Below are 24,294 nucleotides of genomic sequence, written 5' to 3'. Positions count from 1 at the left end.
TACACTGTAATATATATATGGTTTCGCATGTTACAAAACGTTAAAATGTTTCTTCATCCATTCTCAAATAGGTGGATCAGTCATCTTTTTCCAATTTTAGCTCGTTGAAAAGATTAGCATATGAATGTGACGCACGGTTTACAAGCCAGTGCTTTGTCCACTTTTTACATCGTGACCGCTTTCTTTTCAACTTTCGAAATAATACCTGTAGACTGCAAAACTGCTTTATAAGCAGATTTACTCAGTTTGGCCATAACCTCTACACTGTTGCCCGGTAAATTCAACACTGAGCAAAACTGTACCTACAGTCGGAACGTGTAGATGCAATGTAAAGACACAGACAGTCGTTGCGAATCTAGTCTGCACAGACAAATCGGGAAATGTAAAGGCACTTTTAGAAATTATAATAGCTTTTTGCCTTTTGCTGAATGCCTACTACAGTTTGATGGAGCACGCTAGAATCTTGACGAAAACAGCAACAAACAGACTTTGCAATCCGCCAATATACATCACTTCCCGTGTTTTGCTGTCGAAACACTCTTGTATGCGTACACAAGACTGGTCTGGCATTGCTGGAAATTATCTTCTGCCGAAATCACGAGACTTGGAATTAAGGTCGACCTCAGTGGTATCGATAGTGGAATGAATGGACGTTTGTATGAAAACATAGACCCATGTAAACTTTACACAACCGCAAAATAACGTTGAAAATTCAATTTGTAGGGCTTTCGTGTTTGTTGTTTTGTTCGACTCAGGTTTTGTGCTACAAATGGTTAAAGTTCCTGTGAAGTCGGATCATCGTTTGTGTGATGGCAAATATTTATGAAGCTCTTCAAAGTGTGTAATGTGATGAAATTTGTAATTTTTTCCCGTGGGTACTGTATACCAAATACCTTTTCATGATTTATTTTCAGACATGAATTTTGATGGCCAAGCTGTACAGTTTCTCCTCGAGTCTCAAGGTTTATCAAGCAATTTCACATCCGACGCTATTGGAACACAGAAAGATACAAGTTAGTACACTAGTTCCTATGTCAAATCGTAGCCTCAGATTCTTTTATACTGCTTAAGCTGTATTAGCCACTTACAAGTACTCTCACATGTAGTTAAGTTCATTCTTCATTTTTGCATTCATATAAAATGTAATGTAAATCCCATCATGAAGGAGAACCATTAGAGATGTGGAACAAGTCAAGTTGCACATTAACCAGCAGTAGCATCCACTACAGCGCACGTCGGTAAATTACGCAAATAACAAATTATGACTGTTAACCTAGTCAGTGTCCCACAATTATCATTTATTCACAGCTGTCAACATGAAGGAGAACCATTAGAGATGTGGAACAAGTCAAGTTGCACATTAACCAGCAGTAGCATCCACTACAGCGCACGTCGGTAAATTACGCAAATAACAAATTATGACTGTTAACCTAGTCAGTGTCCCACAATTATCATTTATTCACAGCTGTCAACATGAAGGAGAACCATTAGAGATGTGGAACAAGTCAAGTTGCACATTAACCAGCAGTAGCATCCACTACAGCGCACGTCGGTAAATTACGCAAATAACAAATTATGACTGTTAACCTAGCCAGTGTCCCACAATTATCATTTATTCACAGCTGTCATTAACCGTCTGAGAATCTTGGAATTGTATGAAGTGAATTTTTTTAGTGCTGCATTCTGGTAAAATGAGAAAATAATAATAAAACAACTAAGCTATTGTCAATTACTGAGAAGATTGCTTTCTTGATGCACACAGTTATTTAACAAAGTGCTATGTATGCAGTGAAGTGTAAGAAGAACTAGGCTACATTGGTCCATTCATTGTGTTCCAGGGTTTTAGTAAGGAATCCTCCATATTTACTTCTTCCTTGTGTCATTCCATACCTGAGCAGGTTAGCGTGTTAATCATTATGTGGTGATGTTGGTGGCAGAAGATTCCTCCTCTCCCTCATAAGGAATTTGTGTACCCCACCTGTCTGCACACTGTAGGTAGCAGCACTGTATTCTCCTAGTTATATGGGAAACCGGCACTTGTTGTTAACCTACCATGTGCGTCCCAAATCCCAGAAGCTGAATACTGGCATGTGCAACTATCTTGGCAGGCTAAAGAGTTATTTTTACAGGAGAAATTCAGATTTTACTTTGCCCAGAAGGCAGTTTCTATGTCCACTGTATAATTTAGGTATATTTCAAACTGTTTTGGTAAAACCTTCTACTCAGTACCATAATTGCAGTGAAATAAATAATGCTTACATCTTGTTTACTGGCATGTTGAATCTAATTTGATTCCATTTTAAGGCTGTATGTAGTTTGCTTTTCTTTCTTTGTTGATGAATAATGCTTCCCCATCAGTGCCCGATGTATCGCTGTGTCTGAAGATGCTGAGGAAGAATTTTACATGTACTATAGGCACAAACTGCTGTACAGTTAGATGTATGGTTTCAGTAAATGTTTATGTTGAAGATTGTTTAGTTTGTCTAATATTTTTCTGGTACATGTTGAAACAGCAGCAGACTTGAATACAGCTAAGACAAAGTATGAAAGGTGCAATGAAAGCATGTTGATTTTGAAAACTGAACATTAACAGTGATCGCAGAATTCATAGTTCTATATAATCTGACAGATTACTACAATTTATGTCCATAGTACTGTTTATGAAGTATATTGGCTTTCACTCCTCTGGCAGTAAATGTTTTTACCATTTGAATAAACTTCTTTCAGTAGCTCATCAGATCTAAGAAACTGCTCTCCCATATGATGACATGGCATCTTTCGCAAATAATTTTCATTTTCTCTCGGAAACAAAAATGATTAGTCAGGATATTTAAGCCAGAGAGCTACATTTAACTTACATAAAGCTTTTGTCTCTAAACATTTGTGAACTGTTTTATCAAAAATCATATTTCAGAATCCTTTCATCACTTTTCAAACTACGGGAAATCTGGGACGGAATAACAATATGATTTAGGATTGATTGCTATCATCACACAGATAAGGCATTGAATAGCAGACAGGCATATGTAAAAGTAGGCCCGGACTGTTCAATTAGCAATCAGCCAAGATCTGTAACACACACACACACACACACACACACACACACACACACACACACACACGGCCACTGTTGTCTCTGGGCACTGAGGCCTCGCTGGGTAAGTAGTGGTCTAGGACTGAGGTAGGTAACAGATTTACAGGAGAGGTGGGGAGGCGAAGATTAACAGGATAGAGCTGGGGGATGTGTCGGGGACTGGATGGTTTAATAACAAAATTCGGAAAATGCTGATGAAGCAAAGGTTGTTGCACTCTCAGTTCAAAACAGAATGCTTAAATGACAAGTAAAAGTTTTAGAGATTTGTCGATCTGTAAAAAAAATCAATGTGTGAGGCACACAACTACCATCTTCTTATATTAGCAAAACTCTAACTGAGAACCCAAGAAAATTCTTGTACTATATAAAATTGCTAAGCTTGTTGATCAGTCTGGAATGGCAGTAAAAGTTAGCCAAAAGAAAGCTGAAATTACAAATTTCGTATGTAAAGATTCCTAAATTGTGCAAACATACTGTCATTTGACCGTCACACAGACTCCCATATGAAGGACAAAGTAATAGGCGTCTCTGGCATAGAGAAGCAACTGAAAGAGTTGAAAACAGATAAGTTGCCAGGTCCATATGGAATCCCAATTTGGTTTTAAACAACATTGACACCTTACTTTGCTTGCATTTATAGTGAATCTCGTGCCCAGTACAAAATTCCAAACGACTGAATTCTTTATATAAGAAGGGGAAAAGTTGGGACCTGCAAAATTACAGATCAGTATCCTTAACACGGGGGCTGACTCTGATTCGGATCATTATATGGTAAGAGTGAAATGCAGGCACTGCATAGCTGTCTATAGATCCAGAGGGAAGAGAAAAGCTCCACAAAGACATAGTGTTTCCAAATTGAAAGAGAAGGGGGTACCCGAAAAGTATGAAACAGAACTGTAGAATAAGTGTGAGGCTAAACAAAGCCAAGCTCTGAAAAGCATTGAATGGAAGAGTACGATTAAAGAGGCTCTACAAGAAATTGCAGAAAAAGTTCTAGGTTTAGAAGAAAGGGTGAAAAGGGCAGGATGGTACGATGAATATTGTAAAAAGGCAGTGGAAGAGAGGAAGAGCCAAGGAAGAAAGTGATAAACAGTGCAACAAGGAGAATTCATGAAAGAGGCAGATAGGATTTGCAGGAGAAAGAAACGAGAATTAGAGAGGAGATGGATTATGGAGGTAGAAGAAAATTCTGCAAGAGAGTTCAGGAACTGAAGAAAGGCTTCTAACCACGTACGGTATTCTGCAGAGATAAAGAAGGAAATTTTATAGGAGGAGAACAACAGGTTCTAGACCGAAGGGTCGAATATTTCAGTGAGCTGCTGAATGTCACTACAGAAAGAGAAGTTCTGGAAGAAAATGAAACAGTGTGTGACAAACCGTGGTGGAATGTTTCTTAGGATGAAAGACCTGTATCTATACCAAAAATAGAGGATGTTAGGAAGGCAGTTAAAAGCGGAAGAAATAATAAGGCTCAATTTAACGACAACATTTCAGCAGAGATTGGTACATCAGCTGATAGTGGAAATATGGGAAAAGGAAGGGATGCCAGACCAGTGGAACATGGCCATTATATGCCCGATTCAAAAGAAGAAGGACAAAGCAAACTGTGAAAATTATTGCAATATTGCTTTAGTCAGCTTGGTGTACCAAGTATTAGCCAAAGTCATTGCCATGAGACTTGCACCAATCACAGAAGAAATACTCGGCGACTACCAGAGCAGTTTTTGATGAGGCAGAGCAACAACTGACCAGATTTTCATTATAAGGCAAATAATGGAAAAGGGTTATGAATACAATGTGTATGTACACCAGCTTTTTGTAGACTTTAAATAGGCCTATGATAGTGTTAAAAGGGAAAAGCTATAAGAAACCTTAATGGAGATGGAATTCCCAAGTAAACTTATCAGACTGATACAAATTACCCTCACCAGCACAAAATGCCAGGTAAAAGTAGGAGAAAAACTTTCTAAAGAATTTGAGGTCAGCCAATGGTTAAGACAGGGTGATGTATTATCCACACTACTCTTCAACGATGTGTTGGAGAGAGTGATGCGAAGGGTGGAGATTGATAACTGACGTGGCACTCTGTTTAACCGTATGCACCAAAATCTAGCTTATGCCGATGATATGTGTATGTTGTCTAGAAGTTTGAAAGAAATGAAAGAAGAATTTGGCAGACTGGAAAAGGAGGCAGAACAGTTGGGACTTAGAGTAAACAACACAAAAACACAGTATCTCTTTGCTTCCAGGAAAAATGCTGTTGTTAAGGAGAAATATGTTAAGTTTAACAGAGGCAATTATGAGAGATGCGAGAAGTTCCAATATGTGGGAGTGCTGGTTAAGGAGGATAGCAGAATAAGAGAAGAAATAAAATCTAGGATTGCTGCAGGAAATAGAGCTGATCAAGATCCTTCAGTCACGTAGCCTGAGCAGAAAATTGAAGGTAACTGTCTATCGCACAGCCTTAAGACTGGTGGTAATATATGGCTCAGAAGCATGGACAATGACTGTAGCAAAAGAAGAGTTCTTGAGAAGATGGGAGAGGAAAATATTAAGAAAGATTTTTGGAACCGTGTATGAGGCGGGGCAATGGAGAATAAAGAGAAACAAGGAATTGGAAGAACTACATAGAAATCCTAACTTGGTGACTGAAATTATGTGTAACAGATTGAGATGGCTGGGCCATGTAGAGCAAATGTCGGAGGATTGAACTGTCAAAAAGATTTACACAGGAAATCTAATTGGCAAAAGAAGCAAAGGGTGACCCTGGAAACGATGGCTGGAGGATGTGGAAAATGAATTGAGAAAGATTGTAGTCAGGAGATGGAGGAAACGAGCAGAAAATGGTCAGGATTGGGCTGTGGTTATCGGAGAGGCTAAGGCCCTACATGGGCTATAGTGCCAAGGAATAAGTAAGTATCCTTAACATTGGTTTGGTGCAAAATTTGTGAACATACCGTCAGTTTGAGTATAATAAACTTCCTTGTGATGGAAAATTCACCTTGTGCTTTTCTCACACACTCCCTGTGAGCCGTGGATGAAGGTCAGCAGGCAGAGTACATATTTTAGAGCTCTAGACAGTCTTTGACATGTTGCCCCACTGCAGACTGTTAACGAAAGTATGAGCATATGGAATAGGTTCCCAGACATGTGAGTGGCTCAAAGAGACGTATGCAGTAGAACCCAGTATGAGTGTTCATCAGGGGCAAGGGTACTGCCAGGAGAAGTGTGATAGGACTGCTATTATTATCCGTATAGATATATGATCTGATGGGCAGGTTGAGCAGCTATCTGCAGCTATTCACTGATGATGCTATGGTATATGGGAAGGTGTCTTGATCTAGTATCTGTAGGAGAATGCAAGATGAGTTAACAAAATTTCTAGTTTGTGTGTTAAGTGACAGATGGCTCCAAATGTAAAAAAAAAAAAAAAAGAAAGAAAAAAGTAACTTAATGCAGATCAATGGGAAAAACAATCCTGTAATTTTTGAACACAGCATTAGTAGTGTGCTGCTTGGCACAGTCACGTCAATTAAAGATCTAGGTGTAACATTGCAAAACGATATGAAATGGAATGAGCATGTGAGGATTGTGCAGGGAAGACAAATAGTTAATTTTCAAACAATGCAAAATCAAGGCTGGATGTAACAATATTACAAGAAGAAAAGTTGGTAATAATAATATTGAATGGTTAATTTTGATTTATTGGGAGTATTTTAGGAAAGTGTTGTTCATATGTAAAGGAGATCATGTATATAGAACACTAGTGTAACCCGTTCTTGAGACTGATTATTTGGGTTCCCCACCTGATTGAATTAAAGGAACACATCAAAGCAGTTCAGAGGCAGGCTGCTAGATTTTTTACTGGTAGATTTGATCAACATACAAGTACTATGAAGATCCGTCGGGAACTCATATGGGAATCCATGGAGGGAAAGTTGTAATGTCTCTTGCAGCGGTCTCTCCGCGATATTTTCAAAAATTTTATAAATTATATAACTCAGTACATATCTCGAAATATCTCTTCTTATCTTACCGACTATCAATGCAAAGTACAGGGTGATTCAAAAAGAATACCACAACTTTAGGAATTTAAAACTCTGCAACGACAAAAGGCAGAGCTAAGCACTATCTGTCGGCGAATTAAGGGAGCTATAAAGTTTCATTTAGTTGTACATTTGTTCGCTTGAGGCGCTGTTGACTAGGCGTCAGTGTCAGTTGATGCTAAGATGGCGACCGCTCAACAGAAAGCTTTTTGTGTTATTGAGTACGGCAGAAGTGAATCGAAGACAGTTGTTCAGCGTGCATTTCGAACGAAGTATGGTGTTAAACCTCCTGATAGGTGGTGTATTAAATGTTGGTATAAACAGTTTACAGAGAATGGGTGTTTGTGCAAAGGGAAAAGTTCTGGACGGCAGAGCACTTCATCACTGGCCTCCAAGAAGCCCTGATCTTACCCCCTGCGATTTTTTCTTATGGGGGTATGTTAAGGATATGGTGTTTCGGCCACCTCTCCCAGCCACCATTGATGATTTGAAACGAGAAATAACAGCAGCTATCCAAACTGTTATGCCTGATATGCTACAGAGAGTGTGGAACGAGTTGGAGTATCGGGTTGATATTGCTCGAGTGTCTGGAGGGGGCCATATTGAACATCTCTGAACTTGTTTTTGAGTGAAAAAAAAACCTTTTTAAATACTCTTTGTAATGATGTATAACAGAAGGTTATATTATGTTTCTTTCATTAAATACACATTTTTAAAGTTGTGGTATTCTTTTTGAATCACCCTGTAGTTTCAAGTCCAATTATTCCTTGTAGCGTCCATTTACTCCATGGAATAGCTTCTCTGCTATCTATGTTTTCTCTTATGAAAAGAATAGAGGACTTCTTGCCGAGTAGTCGTGAAAGAAGGATGTATATGTATGTATTGTTGAGCTAGTCGCCATCTTGATGAGATTCTGTATGAGAAGGAATTTAATACATGAACTAAACTAAAGTAAGTGTGTTCGCGTATTATTTAACGGATTATTATTATTGACAGTGTCTGCTTACTACGCTGTGTTGCACGGGATCAGTGGGGAACGTCTGATTTACACTGGACGAACCTGCCGTTTTGTATGCTCAAGATATCCAGTTACTTCAAATAAATAGGCTAACACGGTCTTACCAGCAGATCTCCGGTCTTCCCCATGTGATCACCAAAAGTTAATAATTATTACAAATGTATCCAGGAGATCGACTGACAATTTTCGTCGCACCGAGACTTAGAAATTGCTTCACTGCCTTATGGAATTTAAGTTAAGCTTAATTTAATCAGGATAGAACAGTATTGAACTGTGTGAATGTGATAAGCCTGCTTTGTCAATGAAAATTCCCTTAATATACGCATGTTTTTACTATCCTGATCAGTGAAGCTAAATCAGGCCGGTGTGAGAGAGGTTTTTAAATTTTTAGATCCCATACAAAAGATATTAAAAAGTGATGTTCTTTTTGACAAAATTTAGGCAACTGACATTTGAAGCTGAATGCAGAACAACTTAAGGACCACAAAAATAAAAGAAAGTGGAGCTCTTACAGTGGCATATAGATAGTAATTTTTTTCTCACTCTATATGTGTGGAACATAAAAGGAAACGATTAATAGTGGTACAAGATACTCTCCGCCATGCTCCATATTGTGGCTGGCTGGGTATGTATGTATCTGTAGATTCTAGATGCAGCAGTGAGTGGCTGTGTTGAGGGGGGGGGGGGGTTGATGGTGATGGATGGAGAGGAGAGAAACAGAGAAGGAAAAGGGACTACGTAAGTGTGCTTGGGATTAGAAGGCATGTGTGAAGCTGGAATGATGGGGGTAGGGAAAGAGATAAGGGCAGATGAAGGAGAATGACTAGTGAAGATAGAGATTAGCAGGTTACCAGGAAGGGTTCCAACCTGCACAGTTCAGAGATTACAAGACTGTCGGAGAAACCACCTACGAGCATTGCCTCAGAAGTCCAGCCTGATCTCCGATCCTTCTTGAAATACCTAGGTCTATTCCAGAATCTCTTCCCTGGGTCTGTCTCCCTACTCACTGCCACCAGTACCCAGACTCATAACCGTCTCCATGCTTTGTAAAATACCTAGATCCATCCAACCAGGCTGACCCATTGTGGCTGGATACTGCATCCCTACAGAGAGATGTCTTCCCTTGTGGAGCAACACCTTCAGCCTATTACCTCTTACCTACTCTCCTTTTAGACACTCTCCTCCATTGAGTCTCCACAGTTCTTGTCCCTGTACCACCCAGCAGGCCCAACTCGCGAGTGTCAGTGCCGCCTCCCTTTTACTAACAGCCCTGAGTCCCTGGCCTTACCACCATTGAAACTATCTCTTTCAATGCCCAACTGACTCCAAACCTACAATCTCATGCCAGATCACCAGGGCCAACTGTATACTCACCCATAACTACTACTTATTTGAAAACATGACCTACAAAGAAATCCACAATACGGTTACCTTTAACTGCTGGGCACTGTACTTTACCGACCTGTTTGTGAACTATTTATAGGACTCCTTCCAAACTACATGGAATCCCAAACCTGTCACCTGGTTCAGATTCATTGATGAAATTTTCATGATTTGAACCGAGGATGAGGACACCATATCCTCTTTCCTCCAGAACCTCAGCACCTTCTCCCCCATTCCTTCACATGGTCTTGCTCAACACAAAAAGCTACTTTTCTTGACATGGTCCACTATCTAAAGGATGTTTCCATCAGTATCTTCATCCTCACCAATCGCACCAGCTTCAAATAAAATCTCAGTTTTGATAGCTGTCACCTGTTCCACACCAAGATTCCCTTCTGTACAGCTTAACCAGCTTGGCCATCACATCTGCAGCAAAGAATGATCTCTCTGCAAATATACCGAGGGTTTTACTGAGGCTTTCATAGATCAATATTACCCTTTCCGCCTTGTCCAGAAACAGTTCTCCCTTGCCTAGTCTCCCCAATCCTGTACCATCCTCCTGATACCCGCTGGGAGGCACAAAGAGCGCCACCTCTCCCCACCCCCCGACCCTCGCCCCCAAGGACTCAGGACTGGAACAACTGACTCATGTCATCAATGTTTTTCTGCTAATGTTTTGTTATAACTCTCCACTGCTCTTCCTTGTTCCATTGTGCTGAGCACTGTTGTTTGATGAATTACTCTCTCGTTCTTTAAGAAATTGTTAGTTCTCGCTTCACATATTCCACTCTGTTGTCTGTGCACAAGACATGAATTTTACTACAAATTTGTTTTTTCACTAGCTTCATGAAATTTCTTATTGCTCCCAGTATTCAATTTTTGTTACTTAGTACAGTCAATACCTTTTATAGCGACATCGCTTTCAATGGCATGTTGGTTGTAAGAGGGAAATCTAATGGTCCCATCTAAATCCTATTAAGTGCTATATTTAAAAAACTGCTTAGTGTGGCATTGCTGTCCCATGTGCTTAGAGCCATTTGAACCACATTGCTTATTGCGATTTATCATACAAAACAAAATTTTTATTACACATTCAGAGAAATATATTGGCTGTAATGCCTAATTACCAACAGCAATGTACTGCTAATTTTGAACTCTTGTTTTCTGCAGATTATTGGTTTCAAATTGGGCACTAAAATGAATGCATCGTCAAATGCAAAATGCATACCTACATCTTAAATACAAAAAACAAACAAAGATAATTGGTTATCTGAAGTAGGATTGCATACTGTAGTATCAGTTACTGTATCACATTTTACAGTTAAAGCAAGTGCTTAAAAAACTAAACAACACTGACTTTTCTGTGATTGTAGAAAAGCAGAAAATTAAATTCCAGTATGTGTTATGTTTGCAAAGTACAGAAGTGTATAGTGTATTTGTTATTGATGTTCTGTGGTGGTGTGTATTAGATATTTTCAGTGTGTTACATCACATTTGTGCAACATTTTAAAGAGAAAAATAGGAGAAAGTGTCGGCCTTTGTGTAATTTATGTATTGAACACTGTCTTTTAATTTTGTTACTGTTGATTAATTATTGTAATACAGTAACAGGAATGAAGTTGTGTCATTTATAAATTGTATACCATACAGTAAGTTTTTATCTCGTTCATTATCCAAGACCATGTCCGACATTATTGAAAAATTTACATTCTTGCTATTTGTTTCTTCACTTATTAAAGATTTTTAAATTTTGCTGTTTTTTTTCTGCACATATTGCATAAACATAAAAAAATACCTCATCAGTCCCTCTCCAAAAATACTGTAAGTGTACTGTATTTGTGCTACTTTTCGAAGTGTTAACTCTGTGCTAGCCTAAGATTAACAGATACAGTTTTTTTATCAAGAAACAAAGCAAAAAAATGGTTCAAAAGGCTCTAAGCACTATGGGACTTAACATCTGAGGTCATCAGTCCCCTAGACTTAGAACCACTTAAACCTAACTAACCTAAGGACATCACACACATCCATGCCCGAGGCAGGATTCGAACCTGCGACTGTAGCAGCAATGTGGTCCAGGACTGAAGCGCCTAGAACTGCTCGGCTACAGCGGCCAGCAACAAAGCAAAAATCCAGTTTGTGTGATTATCAGCTATAACAACTGTAAACCTTAGTTCTTTTTACATTATTGTAAATGGTTTTGACTGAATGTACAAAAATATATTTCTTGAGTGATCATCTATTAGAGTCAGGAAATATCAGGAACCTCCAGCTGATCTTGATTGCATCAGTCCACACAAGGAAACCTCTTGCTCTCAACTCATAAAGTTGGAAGGCTAATGTTGTCCATCTACTTTCTAAGCACATAATATGTGGAGACTCAATAGTTCCCATATAATAATATCATTAGACATATCTTCCTGCAAAGCTTCCATTCAATCAGATATTAAATGTTGTAATCCTCTTTGCCACAAGTTTAACAGTTGATATGGACTTGGCTTTAACTAAATAATTATTTGGTTGCTTCAGTTTGTACATACTATTATCATTCATTGCTGTTGCAACAGTCTCTTCCTTATTGTACATACAACAGACTTGTTACTTAAAAATGATGGATTGTCTCTGTTCCACCATCTTACATAAAGTAAATTCATATTTAACTATGACACCTGATGCTTTAATTTTTGTCCTTTTTCTATCAACTTGTGCATCAGTGTGTGTGTCATCAATTCCTTCTGTAGGTAAATTTTGTCAGTTCACCAGTACCGATTGTGAAGTTAATATCGATCTACTTGAATTCATTCTGAATCATCAGAATAAATCTTCTGGCCATTATATATGGCTTTACCTGCTGCAGTGAAGAATGTCTTGTAATTCCCTTCTGATTATTTGCTATTTCCCTTGTTTTTGCTACAACAGTTTCTTGCAGTGTCACCATACTTATTACAGTTGTAGCTTCTTAGTCCCTTGTAGGAATTGCACACAAAGTTTATCTTTCTTGTTCAGCTGAAGAACTGTGTAACTATTGACAGACTAGCAGTTCTTTTTGTACTTCACTTTCTGCAACAGTTTAATCTCCAGTTATTGGTAAGTTGGGGTTTTGGAGACTCATGATCATATCTTTGTAGTCATTTGGTAACGGTGCCAATAAAATGCATATTACCCACTCATCTTTCACTTCAAAATTCAAAGCACTTAACTTATAAGTGGAAAGTATTGTGAATACGTATTGTTCTACTGTTGTACAGTTTCCCCGCTGTACAGTTCTCGAGCTGTACAGTTCTCCAGACAGCAAACTAATTTTTCTGTGAAATCTTGAGTCTTCATATACCTGTTTTAATTTTTCCTGGACTTCTTTTGCAGTTATATTCCGCAGGTGCGTGGCCATTGCTGGATCGAGTGACAGTATTATTTTTGCTCCAGCACCACAGACTTTCAGCTTGTCCTTTACATGTCCGGCAGATGTATTCCCGTAACTTTTCTTGTTGACGATATTTGTCATTGCAGACACATGAATTGTAGTTCTTTCTTCCTTTCAAATTTGGAAATAGTAATGAATTTAATGCCATATTTCCAGCTTCAAACAGATCACTGAGTTTAGTTATTTGTGGTTTCATAATTTTTAGCAAACAGCATTTAATGGGTGGACTAGGTAAACTGGGCCCATATCATGTTGTTTTTTGCTTTAATATTCAACAAAGTGGTCACACACACACACACACACACACACACACACACACACACACACACACACACACACACACGATACTTGGAATATGCGCATAGGAACAAGAAGAAAGGACATGCATAGAATTAGTGGCAAATGACAATATATCCGCAGAAAAAAATGAAATGATTTTTTGGCTGGGGACCCCATCTGGGGTTGTTCAGCCACCTAATGGAAGTCAGAATATTGGACACCACTTAAGCGAGTTGTGCGTCAATAATGATGAAGACAACGCAACACCCAGTCCCCAAGGGGACAAGATCTGTGACGTGACTGGGAATCAAATCTGGGCCCTCCTGTGGCAGTTATCTGTACTGACACTAGGCTACAGAGGCAGATTATATCAGCAGAAGCATAGATTGTCATTTATAACAAGATCTACAATATTGTAATAAGTTATGTTTCTGGCCACATTCTCACAGCCAAGAATACGTTTTTGAACTAAGAAATGTTCTGCGTACAACCATGTTGGGAAAGACTAATTGCTACTTACCATAAAGAAGACATGTTAAGTCCCAGACAGGCACAATTAAAAGCCACTTACATAAAGCTTTCAATCACAGCCTTCATCAGTGAAGAGAGACACACCATTCATACAGACATACATGCACACACGGTTGCCAACTACAGCATCTCGGGCCATAATGCACCTATCACGTGGGATACCAGCAGCAATCTGGAGGGGCAGGGAATGGGAAGGGATTGTAGTGTGTGGATGGGGAAAGAGACAATTGCTGTCTGGTAGAGTGTGGCTAGGATGCCAACAGGTATAGCGTCAGGAGGTTGCGGGGTAGGGAGGTGGGGAAAAAGGGAGCAGAAAAGGAGAGGAACAGGGAAAGAGGGGCGGTTGCATTGCCAGACAGTGGCAAATAAACAGGGTGGGAGATGAGAATGGGAAAGAGATGATAGGACAAAGGGTATGGAAACTGTTGGGTGGAGGGTGTGGGGATGGTAGTTACCATAAGTTATCTATTTTCTATAGGAGTGTTATTAAAAGGTCATTAAAAAAAAAACTTTTTTCAGTGAAAGTAAACTCTGAGATCAAACCTCAGTTTGTTAGCTGGTTAAGAAAATATTACTGCAACATATGCAAAAAATCTTTCGATTTGCCAGGTGTGAGAGTCAGGCTAAAATATCTCATTCTAAAGGGAAAGCTTGCTTGAGTTTTCTTAAAATAAAAGAGAGGATCAACTCTCTTGAAAAATTTTTAAGTGCATTTGCGAGTGCACCAAGATTCTCGACAGTTGCGAGAATCATTTTGTGCAAGGGACATTGTTAGAGAAGCTTAAGCAGTAGTGGCCTTGAAAGATGTTAATAAGAAGTTTTTATTGAACTTGTGTTCAGATGCTGGAGAGACATTCAAACTGTTGTTTCCAGATAGTTCACTTGCTTTTATCTTCAAACTGAGTGCAACAAAGTGCAAATATATGATCGACTATGGACTTGCTGCGTACTTTTCTTATGGGTGTAAAAATAAGCTGCATCAGTCTGATGACTTTGTCCTATGTTTTGATGTGACATTAAATAAAATTTTAGAGATGAATCAGATGGATATCTTTGTGAAGCTTTTTGATATCAGTAGAATTAAGGTTTTGTCTGGACAAAAATTATAAATCCTTAGAAAAAGTAAGGAGAAGTAATGTGGAAGTCACCACAGAATGTTGTAACAGCTGTGTATCAGTAGCCACCAGCATGGGTGCACGTTGATCACAACAACAGACATGCCATTGGATTGCAAAGCAAGGGTACCAGAGCACAGCAGTAAGTGGCACCACACAGTGATAAATGTGTAGCTAGTGGGGTGATTTCACCACACTAGGTTGAGTCTCCTGTTATTGGTGGTGTAACAAGGTGCTAGAATTTAGTGAAAGAAATAGGCACAAGAGGCATATAAATAAGTCTGGATTTTAAGGCAGGGAGCACTTCTCGCCACCAGAAACTGGTAGTACCACAACGCCAGAGCTATGCCGGATAACGAGAATCTCCAGGAATCGCATGGTTTTGGGACTGGGCTGCAGCTGCCACCAACAGTGAGTCCTTCATAAGACTTGGTATCAAAGCCCTGCTGACCTGCCATCCGGCCTGTCGCCACGGGCTCCGAGATCCTAGTAGGACCTGGCACCGTAGTGGCAGCTGCTGTCCGACTCCTGTCTGAGGGCAGTGGGTCGAACTCTGGGCAGTCTCCACGCGCTGCCACTGTGGCCCCGTGCAAAACCGAGGAGCCATTCCCCGAGTGTAAAGTCCTCACTCCACGACAAGTAGCATTGCTTAAAGTGACAGCCGTGACTTCCAAAGGAAGCCAGCCTCAGCAATGCAAGGCACTGGCTGAGCAGCTATGGGTGGAAGCCGCCACCTGTTCATCAGCACCAGCAAGGGGGCAATGAGTAGAGGCGTGCCTGCCCTGCTAGGTCTTGTACTGAACTCAGTAAAAGTCACTTTTAACTGTCCACAGCATTTCACCTTGAACCACCAGCCTATCATCTCCACTCACTCATCCTCCCAGCGTGCACAGCACGCTGCGTGTTTTGTAAAGTGTTTTAACAGCATGTTTTTAAGCAGACCTACTTCACAGGTTTTACTTGATAATTTTATTGTATGAATCCAACCATTAGATCCAAAAACATTTTTCAAATTAAAAAAAAAAGACTTATCAACATTGAAGTTTCTGGGTTTCTTTTTGTTAATTGAGAGAGATAAGCTCTGCTTTGCAAGTGGTATGTGGATAATTGTTTTGCAAAAACATATATTTTTGATGATCCACCTTCCAACTGTGCAGAATATACTGAAATGAGAAAATATTGTTTCCTTTCAAATACTGTACCACTCGATGGTAGAAAATGTGTCACACCTTGACAGAGTTTTGATAATTTTGAGTGATTTATTAACTAAATTTGAAGCCACTGAGAAATATTTCAGCACAAACAAAAGACTTTTTATTAAATTTGAACTGGTATTTTTCAAAACTGTTTCTTTAGAATGTACATCATTTTAAGAATGTTTCAAACTACAATTTGACTATTTGTCTCCGATTTGCAAATTATTGTACATAACTTTTTGAAGAAGATTGTTAAGAACGACAAAATACCATTTTGGGTAAGTTTCTCAACATTGGAGGTCAATATAATCTGTAACCAAGTGAGACAAGGAAAATTTAGGGTTAACATATTTTAGAATCATTTTACACTGCTAATGGAATGTCTGACATAGATGTGGGAAAAAAAAAAAAAAACCAAAGCCCATTACATTAATCTTTGCTGTGAAGCACATACCATTTTGGAACAAAATTTTAAAACTTATTTACATAAAATCAAGTTATTCTTCAATACTAGATTACTTTTATTCATATTTAATGGTGATTACTTTTATTCATATTTAATGATAAGGAATGAAAAACACCAGGAGCTTTGGTAAGTTATTAAACTGAGTTTAGTCTTTTCACATGAAAGTGCTACAGTTGAGTTTGGTTTTTGGATAAATAGAAATTTTGTTGGTAACAGTCAGAACAAGTTTAGTTGCTCAAAGAACAGTAGAAAATGCAGCAAGATTACATCAAAGAATGAAGATTGTATGGTTTACCCAATTGCTGTTGACCAATGGTAGTTAACCACAGATGATGTGAAGAAAAACTGCAAAGAGCCAAGAAAAACCCAAAAAGAAAAGAGTAGAAGAAGGAAATTTTCTTTAGAAGTAAAAAGAAACTTGAGGAACTGAGAAAAGTTGAGAACCTCAAATTTTTGATAGGAGAAAAAAACAACCAAACACTGAAATGCTACAGAAGGAAAAAAAAGTAATAATGAAATCTCACATAGTGCAGTTATTTTGCATATTTCAGCCTGCTTTAACATATTTATCATAGAGTAGGAGATGTGTGATGTTACTGCTAGTAATAATTTAGAACTGTCTAGGCATGAAAAATATGCTTTTTACTATTTATTCTATGTTCGCATCTCTCTGACTTACATTTTAAAATATACTATGTTAAAATTCAGTGTAAAAAAAATAATAGTAAAAGGAGAGCATTAGACAGCTATGAGGATGGTAGAAGGCAACAAATAAGAAACTTTTCTCTTAGAAGGTAAGTAAAAGTTTGTATGTTAAAAGCTGAGGGCCAAAGAAAAGTTTTTATATTTAATTGTGGAAAGTCATGAAAATCAATACAAGAATAAAAGTATGAACCATGTTAGAGTTTGGATTGCAAGCCAGTATGGCAGATCATATAAGAAACATATTATGTGATTTGGACTAGTACTAACCAAAAATGAAGACTAAAGGCTGGAAATAATGTACAGAATGTCTAAAAGAAAATATAATAGAAAGAGAAGAGTAGCTGGAAATGAGATGGGGATTGGATACTTGGGAGAAGAATTTAATGGAGCACTGAAGGACTGAAGTGGAAACAGGGCCCTTGGAGAAGAAGGTATCCCCCTCGAAATAACTGAGATCCTTGGGAGAAGCAGCTACAAAGCTATTCCACTTGATGTGCAAAATTTCCTCAGTTTAAAGAAGAATGTAATTATTTGAATTCCAAAGACGGTAGGTGCTGAAAGATGTGAATACTGTGAAACCCCTATTTTACATTTTCATGCAGTCTAATAAAAAATGCAAATTTGTGGAAAGTACAGAATTGAGGAAAATGTTAAAGCCCCCAAAATATGAGCAAAAACACGTTGAATTGACATATTTGATTAAAAATTGCAATACTCTCCAATACTTTGTATAAAATTTGTCTAAGTGAAGGAAATCAAATATACAATACAATGCTTACACAACAATTTCTGGCACTGAATTTCATCAGCTCTTAAAAAACAGCAGGTAAAAACTCACAAAAAAGTGATATTGTATCTGGGTACAAGGTAGTCAAACTGTTTTCCAGTACACAACAACTACAAATTGTACATTCAAAACACACGTTTTTGAGAGATCATCCTTTGTGCTTACCCAGAAAAAATGAAACATTGGTGAACATGTTGTATTAAACCAAAAACATCACAGCAGCTAAGTGGTTAAGCCATAAGCGTAAATGCAGACATCTGCTTAATGACATACTTTGTCATGATTGCTTCTATTGTTTAATGCTTTTCTTATGAGCTGCAGTTCATATGGTCATCACCATCAAAATGTCATTTTAGGCTTGATGAGAGAAACAGACATGAAAAAAAAAAAAAAGTTTTTCCCCCAATTGACGTTACAAGCTTATTAGAAGTTGGCTCAGCGAGTTTCTGTACACTGTGTAAAATGTAAATCTGAAAGAATGCTCAGGTTTGCTTCATACCCTCTACCACTACTGCAAAGCTTTATGATATAGTGTGTGGTTCAGAGTATATACATGAGCAGTGTAGGTAGTTGTTGCAACTGTATTGTGTCAGATTTGAACACAGAAATCTTTAAAATGTACTATCGCAAAACCCTCCTCCTATTTCCATGTGTCATATCTTTATAGCACATCATCTGCTTGAAAAGCATCTTTCCAGCACTTCACAAAATGCGTTCACACCTACCTGCACTCCCTTTGCAGAAGGGCCACTCCCCCTCTCCACGCATCCAGTAGGTGAGCTCATTTTACTACATGTGTTAGTGTGTTGTGGTGGCTGCACTGGCTGTTGGGTGACTTAACAAGTCACCAACCAATAAGAGTTGGAAATGGGTGCCGTTTCCTCAATTATGACTAAGCATATTCTTTGAGTCTCAGTGTTTGAATTTGAAAGGTTGACAATTGATATTGTTGATGAATACAATATGTTGGAAATACATGCAAAAAGGTAAAGACTGAGTTATAAGTGGCACGAGAAAATGTGGAGGCTGGGCCCCCACATCACATATTGGCTCAGTCCGGAGCATTTCCCAGACTGTCTTGTTTTTCCATTACCTCTGCAACCTAGCAGTAGCTCTGTCATAACTGTGCGATGAAGATAAATGTTACAAGGTGTGTTGGCAACACCAATTGTGGATTACATAAGCATTTCCTCCCTCACTTCTCCCCTCCCCTGAAATATTGCCTTAATTCCACCACCACCTGTGGTGCAAACCATCCGTCTTTTGAGCTAAGTTTAACTTGCTCAGTCACATCAAATGTCAATAGGATGAAAACGGGACGAAGTCAAGCGAAATGTTGCATAAGAACTTATGGGTTTTCCGCAGGTGCTACCAATTTATGGTGTAGAGTCGGGAAAAACATAAAATTGTGGAATGTAAAATCGAGATTCCACTGTATTACTAAACCATTGGTTTGATAAATTGTAGTCGCAATATAATGACACAAGTTGTTTACAGAAGAACTGAAAAGCTGCCAGAAGCTGACCTCAGGAAAGTTATGTTTGTCACTGACAAAACACCAAACTCTTATTGGAGAAGCCAAATGAAACCCTAACAAACATTTATGATTGGGCGGTATATAATGAGTTGACATTCAACATCAAGAAAATGATCAGTATGCACTTCAGCATAAAGATGGAAAACAACTCTGTTACTTGAAGTGTAAAATAGACTTCGTAATGAACATGAAGTTTTTAGAGGTGAATATTGATTGGCAGTTAACTTGGAATGGACATTGGCAAAAAGAATGTCATGAGCATGTTGTCTTAAGATTTGAGCAGCATTTTTTTTTTACAGCCAACAGCTTGGTGACAACCAACGTACATGCAGCTTTTAGCTATGCGGTTCTTTTCTGGGTATCAAAGATACAAATCATGGACACAATTTTTAAACTGCAAAAAAGGGTGAAGGCAATAATATCTAAAGTAGTAGTTAGCCTCATTATAAAGAACTATTTAAAAAAACTGGGTATTGTTACTGCACTAAGTGAGTACATCTACCAATATGTTGTTCAAATCAGGGTAAACATTACTGAGTATTTCACTAATATTCTGTACATAATCATGGAACTAGAGCCAGAGACAGTGAAACTTATGTTTACCAAGGATAAAAAATGGAAAATTCAAAACAACTTTTTCTATCAGGGAATGAAATTGTATAATAAATTGCCCAAAGAGATGAAAAAGTTTGTTAAAATACCTTTTGTTTCAAAAGCTATCTGGAACATTCTTCATAAGTAATTTATACAGAGCAATTAAATATTAGTTAGAAGAGTCAACGTAGTGATTAATAACGAAAGGGAACCAACAAGGCGTCCTGTCAGATTACAGTTAATTAGATCATTTGTACAATAAATCATACTGGTGTGAAGTTACAATACAAATTAATTTTTAAATATGCCTATGTGCTGAACATTTATAAGTTTTTTTAATGCACATATGTTATTTAGTAATTCCTATCCATCACCTTTCACACATTACAATAATAGAAATTCTTCTACGGGATGAAGTTGTCAAGAATAAACTTTTTTAGTTTGTTTTTCAAACTTTATTTGGCTGTTTGTTATACATTTTGTATTACAGGGTAATTTATCAAAAATTTTAGTTATGGCACTGTGCACCCCATTTTGTGCCAAAAACAACCTTAATGTGGAGTAATGAATGTCATTTTTCCTTCTGGTATTGTAATTATGTACACAATTGTTCCTTTTGAACTGCAGTGGATTATTTGCAACAAACTGCATGAGGGAGTAATTATGCTTTACAGCAGTAGTCAGAATACCCAATTCCTTAATCAGATGTCTCAAGACTATCATGGGTGAGCAACACATTTATTCTTACGGAACATTTTTGAGCAATGAAGATTTTATTTGTTAAAGATGAGTTACTCCAGAAGATTATTCTATATGAGATTATTGGATGAAAATATGCAAAATATGTCTCTCGCCATGATTTGCAGTGATTGTAAATACAACTGTGGCTGAACTAAATAGTTTTAGGAATTCCAAACTGTGCTTTTTCCAGTTTAAATTCTTATCAGTATGGACACCCAACAGTTTTCAAGTTTCCATCCTTTTTATTATTTCTGTAATATGTATTACACTTATTATTGGTGTAGTACCCCTAAATGTGAAGAACTGAATATGTTGTTCTTTTTAAAATTGAGGGTGACACCGTTTACAGAAAACCAGTCAATGATTCTTCATCATTTGCCATTTCTTCTGTTGCTTTATGTGTGCTTGAATTGATTATGATAATAGTGACATCAGAAAAAAAACTAATTCTGCTTGTTGTATATTAGATGGAAGATCATTTACATTTATGAGGAACAATAGTGGATGTAAGATTGAGCCTTGGTGCACTTCATTTGTGATTTCTCACTAGTCTGAATAATGTCCCTGGACTAAATTGCTTGAGGTACTGAGTATAACTTTCTGCATTCTTTTCATTAGGTAAGACATTATCTGTTCATTGGGTATACTGTCAGTTCAAGGAAACTTCAGTTTATTTGTAAAAATATTGTGATTGACAAATTTGAATGTCTTAGATAGCTACACCTAGATACTATGCCACACTAACCAATACTATGCCATACTAACCAGCACTATTTTGTTACTTAATGCTTCCAAACTTTGGTGAGTAAACATGTAAGTGGCATTCTCAGTAGAGAAAGTCTTCTAAATTCCAGACTGTTATTTGTTGATGATATTATCATTGCTTGGATGAGATACTATTCTAGAATACATCGTCATCTCAAAATGTTTGGAAAATGTCAGCAGTAAATAGGTTGGTAATTACTGACATCTGTCCTATAACCTTTCTTAAACAGGGGTTTGACAATGGCATATTTCAGTGTCACAGATAAGTGTATTGAGTTAGTGATGCACTGCATATTTCGGATAAGACAGAGTTTATTGTATGGGAACTAATCTTTAGAACTCCATTAGAAACACCACCATGAGCTTTTATTGCCGGCTGCTGTGGTCTAGCGGTTCTAGGCGCGCAGTCCGGAACCGCGCGACTGCTACGGTTGCAGGTTCGAATCCTGCCTCCGGCATGGATGTGTGTGATGTCCTTAGGTTAGTTAGGTTTAAGTAGTTCTAAGTTCTAGGGGACTGATGACCACAGATGTTAATTCCCATAGTGCTCAGAACCATTTGAACCATCTTTTGAGCTTTTATTTTTGAGAGAATAATATAACTTCTGTAATTTCAGAATGAAATGTTTGTGATGGTGGTATAATTAAATTTTATGAGAGTTGCCTTTGCAACATGCTGTTGTGTGCCTAGACATTCTACTCAATTTAAGAAATGATTATTAAATATATTTGCTACCTGTGACTCATCATTTGTAGCCATTCCATTCAGTTCAATAGTAATGTTGTCCTGTTCTGTTGCTGGTTGTCTTGTCTGTCTTTTCACTACATTCCGTGTAGCTTAAGAGTTATGTCAGAATTACTGATTACTGACATGATGTGCATGTATCTTGATTTTTAAAGACTTTTCTTATTAATTGTGAGTAGTTCTTGTAGCATACAACTAGTGCAGAATGCCTATGTGTTCTCTCTTACCAAAAGATACATTTCCCTTTTCATTCACAAGATACTTTAATCCCTCAAGTGATCCTTGGTTTTTTACTTGGCTATTTAATGTACTTTCTGTTGAGCTTATGCAGAGGGCTATGTATCTCCAAATAATGATATGAATTTATCATGAAATAGCATTTGGTTCATTATACATTTCATCCCACCTCATCTCTTGTGAAGTGTATTTAAAAAAACATTTGTTCTGAAGTCATAAATTAGTCTTACTGGTTTCCACAAAGGATTATAAACAACTATCTCATTTACCCTAACTAACCATGCATCTTGATCGGAAAGAGCATTTCTTGCTGGGTAAACAGTTATTTTCTTGCTTTGAGCTTCACCAAAGAAAATTTCAATTAGAGTCCTACTGTCTTTATCCACCTGTGATGCAAAGTTATTTACCAGGTTCAAGTTTATGATCCAAATAAGGTTTTGGAAATACGAGGGCTATCCACAAAGTACATTATGTTTTGGAATTAAAAGTAAATAAGGTATTGGAAAATTTTTTAATTATATACAGATGAAAGCCACACTTAAATACTACTTTTCTACATAGTTGCCATTTAAATTAAGGCACTTATCGTAGCGATGCACGAGCTTGGAAATTCCTTCGTCGTAAAATTCGGCCGCCTGCGCCTTCAACCACGTGGTTACCTCTTCTTGAAGCTGTGCGTCATCATCAAAACGCTGCATAGCCAACCACTTCTTCATTGCTGGGAATAAGTGGAAGTTGCGCGGTGCCAGGTCGGGACTGTACGGCGGATGAGGAAACAACTCCCATTAAAAGATTCGAGAACTTCACGAGTGGCATTTGCCGTGTGGGCCCGGGCGTTGTCGTGAATCAGCAAGATCTTTGAGCCCAACTTTTCCCTGCGCTTGTTTTGTATTGCTCTTCTGAGGTTGTGCAAAGTTTGGCAATACCTTTGAGAGTTTATTGTAGTGCCTCTTTCCAGGAAATCCACAAAAATCACACCTTTTCTGTCCCAAAAGAGGTAACCACGTGGTTGAAGGTGCAGGCGGCTGAATTTTATGATGAAGGAATTTCCAAGCTCGTCCATCGCTACAATAAGTGCCTTAATTTAAATGGCAACTATGTAGAAAAGTAGTATTTAAATGTGGCTTTCATCTGTATAATAAAAAAAATTCCAATACTTTATTTATTTTTAATTCCAAAACGTAATGTACTTTGTGGATAGCCCTCGTATCAGAATGCTGTGGAAAATCTATATTGAAGTTTTTATTTAATCGTATGGCTAGGGCACCCCGCCTGGCAGACCATTCGTCGGGTGCTGATCTTCCAATTTGATGCCACTTCGGCGACCTGCAGTCGATGCAGATGATAGGATGATGATGAGGACAGCACAACACCCAGTCCCTGGGCTGGAAAAATTCCCCGACCCAGCTGGGAATCGAACCCGGTCCCAGAGGATTGACAATCCATCACACTGACCATTCAGCTACCGGGAGCAGACATAGTGAAGTTACTACAGACTATTAACTGCCTGCTGCTGTCTGACAGACAGCATAGTAAGGAATCCAGACTGCTCATAAACAGTTCAAAATGTATGAGTGGGGATCTATGTACAATTACAATTTAAAGTGAACTATTTTTCAGGATTAATTCACAAGCTCA

At 38.1% G+C, this 24,294-nt stretch overlaps 1 protein-coding gene across 2 annotated transcripts in view; it reads left to right on the top strand.

Moving 5' to 3' along the window:
• The first annotated feature begins 562 nt into the window (after nt 1–562).
• The window catches only part of LOC126191129 (zinc finger protein 510-like), a 390,896-nt gene continuing 367,164 nt past the window's right edge, over nt 563–24,294 (top strand). The window contains exons 1-2 of one of the 2 annotated variants that reach the window (XM_049931878.1): nt 563–837; nt 915–1,013. In XM_049931878.1, the coding sequence (XP_049787835.1) occupies nt 810–837; nt 915–1,013 (127 nt within the window). In that variant the 5' untranslated portion in view covers nt 563–809. The remainder of the gene's footprint in view (nt 838–914; nt 1,014–24,294) is intronic. The other variant, XM_049931877.1, reaches the window with a different exon arrangement.

Source organism: Schistocerca cancellata, chromosome 6, assembly GCF_023864275.1.
Source record: "Schistocerca cancellata isolate TAMUIC-IGC-003103 chromosome 6, iqSchCanc2.1, whole genome shotgun sequence".
NCBI lineage: Eukaryota > Metazoa > Arthropoda > Insecta > Orthoptera > Acrididae > Schistocerca > Schistocerca cancellata.
Note: the sequence above shows the minus strand (reverse complement) of the source record. Positions and strands in the feature narration are given on the sequence as shown.